Source organism: Pediculus humanus, genomic scaffold, assembly GCF_000006295.1.
Source record: "Pediculus humanus corporis 1103172108290 genomic scaffold, whole genome shotgun sequence".
Taxonomy (NCBI): Eukaryota; Metazoa; Arthropoda; class Insecta; order Psocodea; family Pediculidae; genus Pediculus; species Pediculus humanus.
Window position 1 is genome coordinate 1,726,424 of NW_002987859.1, and position 14,124 is coordinate 1,740,547.

At 24.3% G+C, this 14,124-nt stretch overlaps 1 protein-coding gene across 1 annotated transcript; it reads right to left on the bottom strand.

The window, feature by feature from the left end:
• Positions 1-8,007: 8,007 nt before the first annotated feature.
• On the bottom strand, positions 8,008-10,671 carry Phum_PHUM541500 (dynein intermediate chain 3, ciliary, putative; the record flags this gene model as incomplete). Its single annotated transcript, XM_002431660.1, has 3 exons — positions 8,008-9,757; positions 10,205-10,419; positions 10,618-10,671. The coding sequence occupies 3 exons, from the start codon at positions 10,669-10,671 to the stop codon at positions 8,008-8,010; spliced, it is 2,019 nt and encodes a 672-aa protein (XP_002431705.1).
• Positions 10,672-14,124: the final 3,453 nt, after the last annotated feature.

Below are 14,124 nucleotides of genomic sequence, written 5' to 3' on the forward strand. Positions count from 1 at the left end.
TTAGAAAAATATGATTAAGTACATGATATTAAAAAAATAATAAAATTGACGTACTCTACCTGAGGTATTCTTCCTGTTTCTAATCACTCCAGAGATGAATGTACCTGGAATCCAGTTGATAAGACGCCATCGAACAGAATGAAACTAGAACTAAATCGACGTACACACAAAAATTTTTTATGCTTAGATTATGAAACCTTGAAACCTGTATTCAAACATTAATCCTAAGGGATTCAAGGTTGAAAACTCGGACAAACACATAAAACTTGTCGAAACTAGTCGAAAATAAAACACGATATAATAATAATAATACTTGATAGGAAATCATTTGAAATTTACATGTAAGAAGTTAAATAATTTAATTCTTTTTTTTTTTTTTTTAATTTTAAAAATTTATTTTTTTTTTACAAGAGGTAGTAAACAAAAAATATTAATAATAATAATAATAATAATAATAATAATAGTAATTAATGATTAATAAAATCAATATACACTATCCGTAATATCAAGCATGTAAAAACATTATCTAATGCAGCAATAATTGACCGTTTAACATATACATATAGTTAAAAAAAAAACAATACAATAAATAATAATAATAATAATAATAATAATAATATTAGCTTAATAAAGGAAGACATAGATAACACGTGATAATTGTGGTTTTCATTTGATAAATGAAAATCTACAAAAATTTTAATTAATTGATTCGCGTATAAAAAAATGTTGTAAGACACACGCACGCACGCACACGCACTCACACACACGCACACGCACACATGCACGACAACCAGATTGTCATTTATAAATGTATCGAATGAAAACCACGATTTAGCAGTTTTTTTTTCTTTTTTTTTTGACTTAAATAAATTTTTTTATTTTTTTTCCCCTTTGTTTCGTCGACATAATAATAATAATAATTATTATTATTAATAATGAAAAAATTTTCTGACGATTTATTTATCGAATGGCCATGTTTTTATTTAATTATATTCATAATAATAAAAATTTACTTATAAGGTAAACAGGAAAATTATTTTTTTTTAGGCGTGGCTTATGCAGCTAAGGCAAAAAAAAAAAAATTTTATTAATTCATAATAAATATTATAAATAATTATGAAATGAGAAAGAGAGAGAGAGAGAGAGAGAGAGAGAGAGAGAGAGAGAGAGAGTATTTGTGGTAAAAATGTAATGTGGTTTCCGTTACAAAGACCTAAAAAAAAAAAAAGAAAAAAAAAGGAATTTTCCTATAAAGTTTTTTTTTTTTTTTGTAAATTTATCAACCAAATTTTACCTTTGTAAATAAATATACGTTAGTATTAATAATAATTTTTAGTTTGTTTGTTATTAAAATTTATAACGAATTTTTCACGTTCGTTAAATTATTTATAAACAATTAAAAAAAAAAAAAAAAAAGATTTAACAAATTGAAAATATAACAAACAAACAAACGATTCAAATGGCAAATTTAAAATTTTTTAAACAATGGTAGTATAAATACCGAATTTTTTTAAATTTAAATAACTTGTCACGATGATAAATCAAAGGAAAAAAAAAAAAAAACAAAACCGTACGATTATTTATTAATGAACACAATGGTGTTAATTAAAAGGAAAAAAAACAAAAAGGAAAAAATTATTTGTGAGTGTGTGAAGTGTCTCTTTTCACCCAATCAATAAATTTAAATAAAAAAAAAGTTTTAAATATGAAATAATAATTTTTTTTAAAAAACAAATAACCAATTTATTAATTAATATATAAATAAAATAATAATAATAATTAAACGAATTCATTCTAATTTTTTTTTTTTTTAACGCGATGATGATGATGATTTGATTTGATTTTTTTTTTCGACTTTTTTTAAAAATTAAATTTAAATTAAAATTTTCAATTACCAATTTTTTAGTATTATTATTATTATTATTATTATTGTCTTTAACATTATATAATTGGTCGATATTTTCTATTTATTTAAAAAAAAAAAATTATTAACTGCAAAATATAATAATAATAATAATAACGAACGTTTTTATATAGTTTTATTTATTATTGTTTATTATTATTAACGATTTTTTTTAAATAAATTTTATTCATTATTATTATTATTATTATTATTATTATTATTATTATTATTATTATTTTAAAATGTACGGCCATTAAAATTATAACTTATAGTATAAAAAAAAATTATCGGTTTTTATTTAAGTCATATGATAATTATCATTAAAAATAATGCGTACAAAATACATATACGTATTTATTTATTTATTTTTGTAATAGTGATTTAATGACGTCACGATCGAATTGTACCACGTGATCGATCGTACCCAAACTTATATATATATATATATATTTGTAAACACAAACACGTGTAAAAATTTTTTTTCATAACTTTCGCATACATTTATAAGCTTTACGCACACAAGATTTACACATTATTATCATTATTATTAATTATAATTATTATTATTATTATTACACGATTTTTTTGTTGCACATTTTACAGCACACGATACAAATATATAATAGTCATTATTAAAACTTAATATGCAAAATAATTTTTTTAAAACACACACATTTATGTAAATAAAGCCTAGACGAATACATTATTTATTATTATTATTATTACGGTAATATTTAATTATGACTAAATAGTTTTATTTTATTTTATTTATTTATTTATTTTTTATTAAAAAAAAAAAAAGCAAACAAAGCTCTTTAGAAGAAATTATTATTTATATATTTTTTATTTATTTATGCATATATATTTTCTTTATACAGATTATTATTTACTAATTAAGGAGTGGGGGGTTTTTATTTAATGTTTGTTTTTAAATGGGGTTGAGATGGAGAAGGAGGAAAAGAAAGAGGAGGAAATGAAAAAAATCATTATTATTATTTTTTATCGTTTGAATTTTTTTTCCCCGACTTGAAAGTTAAAACCCAATGGATTTTTTTTTTTTTGAGTGAAATTGACAATTTTTTTTTTTTATTTGGTTCAATTCGAAAAATGACACAAACTCTTCTTCTTCTTGTTTTAATCCCTAAGGTTAGACATCTTAGTATTCCGAATGTTAAGGCCTTTTTTTTTTTACATTTTCGAATTAGATTTTATAAATATATAAAAAATCGTAAAAATGAAAATTTTTTTTTTATTGAAAATGTCCGAAAAAAAAAAATTTCGATCATGTATTTTATTTTATTTTCGTTGTTTGATTTTCTGGTTTTTTTAAAAAAAAAATTTTTATTAATTTCTATTACCTCGAGTAAAACAGTTTTCTTAAATAAACAAACAAAAATGTTGTTGTGAGAAAATAAAAAACCGTTAAAAGGAAACGATGATTGTAATGAATTTTTTTTTTTTTCATTTCGGATTTAAATTCAATTAATAATAAATAAATAAATAAAAAAAATAAATCGATTCATTAATAATAATAATAATATAACATTAACCTCTTTTCACATGATACAATAATAAATAATTAATTAAAAAATGATTAATTAATTAAAAATTTAAGGATTATTATTTAACGACGCGAAAATAATTTTTTTTTTGTTTTTTCTGACGTAAAAAATTAAAAATCAATTTTAATCGATTATTATTATTATTATTATTAATATATTCTCTGCCAAATTTTTTTTTATATATATGGAAAACCAATAGCAAATAGCTTAATAAGAAATTTAATAGAAAATTTGAAATTTAATACCCGAAAGATTATTTTATTTTATTATTTTCACACGTTTTTTTTTTTTTTCTTACGCGGTGTTTAAAAATTTAATTTTTTCCATTAAATTATTATTATTATTATTATTATTATTATTATTATTATTATTATTATTATTTTAAACAAAATATTATCGAAGTAAATTTTTGAAAACAATTTCACGACTTGATTGCTATGTGTATGAAACCGATTTTCCGAAAGCTTATTAATTTATGTCTATATATTTATATTATTCGCGTATAATTTGTGTATTTTTTGTAAATTTATCGATTTATTGATTAATTGATTTATTGATTATCTTTTTTTTATTTAAAATTTAACCCAAAAAAAAATTTAAAAAGAAAAAATTTGAAAAAAAAAAAAAAAATTATTACACCAATCAAAATATTTTAATCAAGAATTTAATTTTTTTTTTCTTAAGAAAAATAATGTCCTAATAATATTTTAAATAAAAAACAAGGCTTTTTTAATTTAAAAAAACCGAATGCAAATTTTTTTGTTTTTTTTTTTTAAAAGCCGAATAATTCAATGCGATTTCATAATGTCAAATACATCTTTTTAAAAAAAAACGAATGCAATTTTTTTTGTTTTTTTTTTTTAAAAAGCCGAATAATTTAATTTGATTTCATAATGTGAAATACATCTTTTTAAAAAAAATTTCAAACCTTTTGTTTTCTTTTTTACTTTTTACCTTCTTTAAAATTTTATTTATTTATGAATAATTTATTTTTTATTATAAATAAAAAAAAAAAAATAATAATTATTATTTTTTTTAAGTAATTAATGTACGCATCGAAATTTCATTTTTGATATAATTTTAGTTAAAAATTATTATTATTATTATGATAAAGGTCGTTTTTCCCTTCGACAGGTCGGTCATCCATTACTTTCAAGTCGGTGTAAAAGCTGAATATTTTCTTTTTTTTTAAAACCTATTCTATTTTTTTAAAACCCCATAAAATCGCCATTAAATATATATATGTATAATAAAATATATTTAAACTTCCAACTCATATATATATATAAATACATTTTTATTAAAATACATAATTTATTATTATTACTATTATTATTATTACGTAAAATAAAATTTTTTTTTTCATTCTTTTTTTTTTTAGACACACCTATACGTGGAAAATCAATGAGATGATATGTCTTTCTATTTTTTTTTTTATTTCCTATCACTAATAAATATAATTATCACCACCACCATCGCCATCTTGACCATAAATATGCAAAAAAAAAGATGGTGAGTGAATAAATCAATAAATCAATCAATCAATTTAAAAAAAATTTAATTAATTTGGGTCAATCTCGTAAAAGAAGTTTTCGGTTGTTTTCGTTTTAAATTTTTTTTTAGAAAAGCGAATAGGCGAAGGGAAAACGTCTCCAATTATGGTTTTCGGTTTGAACACTTATCTACTTATAAGAGCTCAAAGGATTATAAGGGTTCACGTGACCTTTCCATTCATTTTGGTTATTGTACCAAAAGGGAATAAGAAAGTAAAGTCAATGAAATTAAATTAATTTCGAGATAGAATTTTAAAAGAGAAGAAATAAGAAGAAGAAAACAACACAAAAATAGTAGCCATTTTGTTTTTTTCAACTTCTAAAATTTAAAACAATTTTTGAAAAAAAAAAAATCGAAGCAATTATGTATTATAGAATTTTCCAGAACTTAATGATGAATGCAGACATACATGCACACACGCACGGAACAACCACACGACGAAAAATAATTTTTCTGTTTGTTTGTTTGTTAATGAAAAAATTTTTAAATTTTCGTTTTTTTTTAATAATTGTTGTTTTAGTTTGTTTGTTTGTCGAAATTAATTTTTTTTACAAAAAAAAAGGATTGCCATCACAAAGGATGGATTTAACGTTAATCATAAGAGGCTACAACGAAGTTGACAAACAGAACAAACGACAATAAGAAAAATGACGTTGTTGAAAATTTCCGGGATGATGAATTTCCAGAAGATATTCCATCCGTTGCTTCAGCTGCTGTGGGTTGAGGATGAAAAACTTCAACTGAAAAATTACGTTAAAAAAAAAAAAAAAGAAAAACATTTTTTATAATTATTTATAATCATCATTATCATCATCATCATTATTATTATTATTTATTAAATAATAAATCCTAAAACTTAATAAAAAAAATGTTTTCGAGAGCTTTTTATATTATTTTTAACATAACAAAAAAAAAAATTTTTTTTTCTAATTAAAATCATTAAAACAATTAATAATAATAATAATAATAATAATAATTAATTTTGTAAAATTAATAAATATAAACAAACAAACGACAAAAAAATTGTTTACATAAAATAACAAAAACGATGACGATGATGACGACATTGATTTGATAAATTAAAAAAACGTTTTTTTTTTTCGTTTCGTTTTGTTTATGTTAAAATAATAAAAATTTTTTCTTATTTGTGTAAACTTTTCCTTTTTTTTTCTTCCTTTGTGTTTTAATTTAAAATCACGTATAACAAAGGAAAAATAATTAAAAAATTTTTTTTTTTTACATCAAGTGAAAAAAAAAAAAAACTACATTAATTATTTTATTAAAAAAAAAAAAGTTAAATATCTCGAGTTTATCTTTTTTTTTTTTTTAATCAGTATCATTTAAAACGGGTACAAAGAAAAGAAAAAAAGGAATAGGAAAAAAAAGGAATGAGGGAATCAAAAAAAAAAAAAAAAAACAAAGGAAAAATTATAAAGAAATATACGTGTTGAAAAAGAAAATTTTTTTTTGACTGGTTTTAAGGTAATGAAGTAATTTTAAAAAATGCGGGAAGGGGATATTAAAAAGATGGCGGATTTTTTCCTTTTTTTCTTTTTTTCGAAATAAAATAAAAATTTCATTTTTTTTTTTTTTTGAAGTTTTGTAATAGTTCATTTGTTGAAATACAATAAAAATGAATAAATTTTTTTTTTCTTTACTCCTTCCAATAACTTTTTAACGCATAAAAAGGAAAAAGAAAAAGGAAAAAAAGGAAAAATTTTATTCAAATTTAATGCTCGTATCGATGAGTAAAATTTAAGGAAGTAAAAATCAAATAAAAAAATTTTTATTTTTTTTAAAGAAAGTCATAAAATAATTTCATACTGGAAAAAACAAAAACAAATGTCTACCAACTGAATTTTCCTTTTCCTTTTTTCCTTTTTTTTCGTATTTTTTTCTTTATTTTTCATTATTTTCATATAATAAAAGGAAAATTATTATATAACGCGACTAAAAAAAAAAATTTATAATTAATCAATTATATTTAATTATGATCGGATTTTATTTATTTATTTTTGTTATTAATTAATTTTTTATTATTGATTTTTATCGATTGTCACTTCGTTATTATTATTATTACTATTATTATTATTATTATTTTTTTTTAAATTTTAATAAATTTTCTTTTGTCCCCCTCCCACAGCGAATTTTTTCTGAAGGCGTTCATTTATTTTCGGTAAATTAAAATTAAGTTTTTTTTTTTTTGTTTTTAAAAAGGTTCGAGTAGTTTGAAATTTTCTAATAATACCTGAAAATGCTTTTTTCCAATTTTCCGTTTTTTTTTTTTTGAAAACCCTAGAAAACCCATCCTTTCTCCTTCCCCTCCCCTTCATAACTCCCATCCCTTACGAAGAGATTTTATAATAGCAAAAAAAAAGAAAAAAAAAACTAATTAAATTTTTATTGTACTAAATTTACTTAATTTTTTTCTTTTTTTTCCCTACCTCGTACCTGAATTTTTTACAGCCATTTTTCTTTTTGAAGGTAATGAAAAATGGGATTTAAACGTAAAAATATTAATATAATAGAATAATTAAAAAAAAAAAGAAAAAATTTTCCCTCGCTCATAAAAAAAATTTTTTTTTTGTGCTTGTTTGATTTATTTAGATTTTTTTTTTCCTCATGAAAAGGAATGAAAGATTTTATTTACAAAACGTTTTTTAGTCTCCTATTATTATTATTATCATTTCATTTTTTATTCCAGAATTTTGTTAGCGCAAACTCCTGGAATTTTTTTGGTAAATTTTAAAAGAAATAAATGGAATGAATGGGTTTTAATCGGTTGAAATTTTTCTTTTTTCGGAGTCTTCAGGTCATTCTACAAGTCACCATAATAATAATAATAATAATAATTATTATTATTATTGTTGTTGTTAACTTATGGGAATTACCATAAAAATTTAATGGCGATTTTTTTTAAAATATATAATGTATGAAAAAATTTCATAACAAAAGTTAATTAATTATATAAATATATACATATATGAGTTAATTCTCATCTATTTCATCTTCGTCTTCTTCGTCTTCTTCGGCTTCCTCAACATCACCACCAGTTTCCAACTTTTGTTCTTCTTGTTTTACATCGTTAAAAGCATTGAGTAAATCCGTTTCTAATTTTTCTTTTAAATTTTGTACGGCAATTTCGAAATCCGTTTTTACCGGTTCAGATTTGTCTTCTTTCATTTCTTTCGCCAACGCGATTTCACGCATTCTAAATCGGATTTCTTTATTTCTAGTTTCCAAAAGTTTTTCCCGTCTACTTTCCCTATCGAACATGGCACCTAAAAAATTCTTATCGTTTTTCGATGTTTCCGCAAGATTCGTAGAATACCTAACGACGAAGGCGGTACCAACCGCATTACCAACGACGACCAATTCTCCATCGTCTCTTACTCTAAGACAGGTCAAAGGTTGATCTGACAATTTAAAGGATAAATAAGCGTGTTTTTGTTCTTGTAAAATATCCCAAAGATCTAAAACGCCATCTTCTCGGGTTAAAAAAAAAACGGATGCTCGAGTCTGACTCCATTCTCCGGCTGTTAATCTCGTATTGTGGTATTTCGTCCAAAGAATGGCAGATTCCTTACAATCCTCAGAAAATATTCTTGCGGACCAATCACCGACGGTTAATACGTTTTTATTAAATGCTTGATTTCTGTGTATCGTATATATCGGTCCGTAATGAGCTTTCATCATCCAGGGTAATTTTTCCTGTTGATTGGTACCTTTTCTATTACCCGCAATGATGTATCCATTTTCGGAGCCGACCATATATCTTGCAGGAATGTTCGGCTCGTATTCGAGACACGAAGCCGCCATTGCTCGCGTGAAGCTTGGTTTTTCACCTTTAGAAGTATCGAGAATAATAAAATCCACGGGATTATCAAGTTTTCTACAATCCCACCATTTAACGGTACCATCGCTCGAAGTAGAAAAAAATTCCATTCCTGATTTCGTGCTTATCCATAAAACGGAATGTGCAGGATCTCTATGACTAGATTCTTTACAACTTAAAACGACAGGTTCCGGACCTTTTCGACTATCGAAACCTGCAACTTGTCCGCTATACATTCCTCCAGCCAATGAATGTGCATCTTTCGGATTGAATTCCAACGAAACGATGGGCATTTTCGCTTCGAAATGCAAAAGAGGAGTGTTTGAATTTTCAACGTCCCAAATATAAGATTTGAAAGTCTGATCGGGTAACAATCTTTGAAAGTTCATGTTACAATGCGTCAATGCGAATTCGTTTTCTATGGGTGACCACGAGCAATGGGTTATGGGTCTTTTAACCTCTTGGGGATCTCTAAAAACGTTTTGTATTCTACAAGATGCTTTTTCGCTTGATATCGCGGATACTGTATTAACAAAATATTGTTCGTATATATTAACGGCATTATTTTGAAGTATGGCGTGTTCCATGGGCGCGGTTAAATGTTTCATCGCTAATATATAATTATCTAACCTTTCGATTTTTTTTCTAAATCTTAAAACGGCTTCTTCGTCGTTCGTATCGAGCTCTTTCGGCCAACCCCCTTCCAAATGATTCATTCCGTGATCCGCAAAATCTTTTCTTATCGTATTTATTTGATTTTCCGACATTATTTTCGCGTATTGCGTACCTTTTTCAACTGGATTTTTAAATATGTATTTTTCCATGTAAGCTTTATCAGGTTTTAAATCGTCTATGAGTTTCGGTCCTTCGTCGCAAAACACGCATTGCCTACCGAAATTTTTCCTTATTTTCGTATACACGTAATTAATATCCATTTTATTATTATTATTATTACTTTATTGAGAAAAACAAGGAAGAAAAATTATTTAATTATCGAAAATAAATATTTTATGTATGTAATAAATAACCACCGCGACATTTCTTTTTTTTTCTAAAATTATTATTATTTTTTAAAATAATATTTTAAAACGAAAATAAAAAATTAATCAGTGCAGTATTCAGGTACATATTTAATAACATTCTTTTACGAAAAAAAAAAAAAATTGATACAAATTCTATGTGTATATACTTTATTATTATTATTTTGATTTTATTTAACGCCGCACTTCATAGAGTTATTTTTTTATTTTACTCGATTGTAAAGTTGGCAATATTTGTTTTGAAAAAATTTCGAATAAAACGATACTTTGTTTGAAGTAAAAAAAGAAAAAAGAAAATTTTTATATAAACTCACCGGAAATAGTTTGTATTCTTTTATCGGCGAATCTTTCTTCTTCGTCATCTAAATAAGCAGGTATCGTGGATATACAAGTCAATTCGACAAAACCGGAAGGTCCGACGTGTGTTTCCATAACGTTTAACGTTAATTGCGTCGTTGACGATGTTAAATGTTCGCCATTTTGATTTCTACTGTGATGAAAAGTTTTCAAATATCTATAATCTATCTGAAATTTTCCAAAAAAAAAAAAAATAAGCAATTTTTTTTATGAACGTCGTTATGATAATATCGTGTAAATAATTTTTACGATCTACACCGTAATATTTTTTTTGGTATTATAAAATAATTTATGAAATATACGGAATGAGAAATTAGTCGAATGAATGAATGAATGAATGAATGAATGAACGAACTCATTTGATACGGAAAATATAATTAAATCGTGTGTGAGAGTGATCTTAGACCCCGAGGGAACCATTAATTTCAAAAAGAAAAGTTAAAAACTTACTTTTATTTTTAAATCGTGACCGTGGAAACTCATATATATATATATAAATTTACTATTTTAACACTTTAATTATTATCATTATTATTATTATTATTATTATTATTATTATTACTCGAAAAAAAATTATTTTGAAATGATTTAACATTAATTTTTATAAATATTTAAGACGTGCGAGAACAAAAAAAAAAATACAACATCCGAAAAATTTTTCTTTTAATAAAAAAAAAAAATAATTAAAAAACCCTCCACCTCCTCTCCGCCCCCCAAAAAAGGTTTTAGCGGCGGACAAAAAAAAAAAGGAAACCGAACAACAAAGTGGATACTTTATTTTATTTTTTTAAATATTTTTTTTTTTTTTTATTTTTAAATAAAAATAATTACGGAATTTTAAATAATATTACGTAATTTTTTCATATTCATACAAACAAACAAACAAACGCAAACAAGAGAGAGAGAGAGAGAGAAAGAGAGTGAGAGAAAGAGAGTGAGAAAGCGTCACTGTAATTATTACGCAAAAAAAAAAAAATTTACTTTACCTTTTTGACAGAGGAAAAGATTTAATAATCATAACAAAAAAAAAACAAAAAAAAACACGAGTGAAATAAAGGAGGAGGAGGAGAAGGCGGGGAAGGAGAAGGGGAAGGAGAAGGGGAAGGAGAAGAGGAAGGAGAAGAGTAAGGAGAAGGGGAAGGAGAAGGAGAAGGGGAAGGAGAAGGAGAAGGAGAAGGGGAAGGAGAAGGGGAAGGAGGAAACGGAAAAGGAAATAAAACAAGATGGAAAATTGAAAAACAAAAAAAAAATTTTTTTTTTTTTACTCATAGATTATGCGAAAAATACATTTTAAAAAAATGGAAAGTTTTGAAATTCAATTTTGCAACTGTCAAGTTTCACGTTAAGAAAATAAAAAGGTTTTTTTTTTTCTTTTTTTTTTTTTTTTTACCCCGTAGATAATTGAATTAAATATTCCAAATCAGTGAACTGTAGATTTTTTCCGCCATTTTTCCATACATTGCTTTTCCGCCCCACCCTTTCCCTCTCCTCCCCTCTTCACCACCACCGCCACCATCCTGCCCTTCGTGGTAATTTTTACCGGCAAAAAAAATATTAAAAAAAAAAAAAAAAAAAAAAAAAAAAAGATAAAAAAATGTTTCGAATCATTTTCAGACGTGTATTTAGTTTTAACATATATATCATCATTACGTCAGAGTAAAAAATTTAAATATTTAATGACGTCATCAAATGAAAAACCGTTAATAAATTATTATTAATATTATTATTATTATTTGGGAGAAACTCGGGAGATTTTAACTAGTTTTTTTTTTTTTTGGTAATTGCTCTCTCTTTCTCTCTCTCTCTCTCTGTCTGTCTTTCTGTCTTTCTCTCTCTCTTTCTCTGTCTCTCTCTTCCTCTCTCTCTCTCTCTCTCTCTGGTAATAATACGATAAATATTGACAACAACGTTGAATTAATTATTTCGTACAAATTCGGGAAAAAAAACAAAAATTTATTTATTATTAACGGTTTTTAAATTATTTATTTATTTATTTTCTCGTCGTTTGATGATGATTAGAGGGGGTTGTTTTTGCTCACCCCCAACGACCTTTTCCTCCCCCTCGCCCCGTTATTTGTTTTCTTTGCAAATTTTTTTTTTTTTTTTCAATAAAAATTTTAAAATTTTTTTTGAGAAATTAAAAAAAAAAAAAATTCCTCCCCCTCCCTACTACTCGCCCTCCCCCCGAGTTATTTCACCGAGCTGGAAGAAAAATAATGATAATAATAATAATATATTTACATTAATAAAAATTAAATGTGTAATAAAGTCCAAAAAGTTTTGAATTTTCTTTTTTTTTTTCGCGGTAAGTCGCGGATTCTATTGAAAAATGACGGATTCAAGGTTTTAAAAACGAATGATTTTGTTTTGTAATAAGAACGAAAGAAGTTTTAGAAACTTTGTTTCAAAACAAAAAAAAACCGTTAGATTTTTAAACGCTATCGATGTCGTTAAGAATTTTATTTTGTTTTATTTTAAAAAAGATTTTTTAATTTTTTTTTATTTTTGTCGTCTTCCATTTTCTAAATTAAATAATTAATTTCGTTCACTCACCGCGAGAAGAACAAAAAAACGCGACAAACAACAAATCGACGACAAACTACAAACAAATAAAAAAAAAAATTTAATTCGACGTAATCGATCGACGAATAATTTTTTTTTTTTTTTGTTCAGACCGAATTTAAATTACGTTGTTGATGAACGTACACTTTACCCCTTTCCTGTCAGGTACGGGAAAATTAAGGAAAATTTCACCCTTATCCCATCATCATCATTATTATTTCGTGTTTTTTTTTATTGTTTTCCACTACCGTAACGAACTTTTAGTAATTTAAATTGAAATAAAAAAAAAAATCTATTTTTTACATGCAACATTATTTTCAGCACAAGAGCAGCCATTTTGAAAAGATTTATTATGTAAAATCCTTTTATTATTTCCTATAGAAAAGCTTAACAAAAAAAATTTTTTTTATATATTATTATTATTATTATTATTATTACAACTATTGACGTAATCAGTAGCGGTTTAAAGATTTTCATCATCATCATCATCATCGAATGCTTTTTATTTAAAAATTCGAACCTTATTTATATGAAAAGAAAAAGTTTTTCCTCTTTTTTTTAAAAAAAAAAAAAAAAAGATTAAAAGGATGATGATGATAAAATTAACTTCTGCTCTTATCAACCCACACACACGAGGGAGGAGATGATGATAATTTTAATTATATTAAATTTGTTAATTATTTTAGTGTCTTGGTTTATAAAAACCAAGATGAACACCTCAAAAAAGAATTTTTCAGGGTAGAATTAAGGAAGGTTACGGTTATTTAAATACAAAGAAAAAAAAATTAATTAATTTGTTGTAAAGAGAGAGAGAGAGAGAGAGAGAGAGAGAGAGAGAGAAAATCAAAATCGATTCCTCAGTAATAATAATAATAATAATAATAATTAAATAAATAAATTTGTAAAAGAGGTTTGGAAAAAGAGAAAAAAGGAGGAAAAAATCTTTTTTTTTTGTTGTAATTATGTAAAAAAAAATAAATAAATAAATTTATTTGATAATATAAATAATAATATTATTATTATTATTGCTGGAAGGAAATTTTTTTTTATTTATATAAATATAACGCGTAATAAGATTACGTCACGAACGTGAGGTAAAAAAAAAAAAAAGTCGATACGATAATTTACTTAAAAAAATAAATAAATAAAATTTTTTTTTTTTTTTAATTTTCCCGTAGCAAACGCTATAAAAAATTCCACTCTTCCCTCCCCTCCACTTCTCTCTCACTCTTCCCCCACTCTCTCTTTTTAATAGGAAAATTTATTAAATTGTCCATTTTGAGTTTTTTTTTTTTTTTTTTTTTTTTTTTT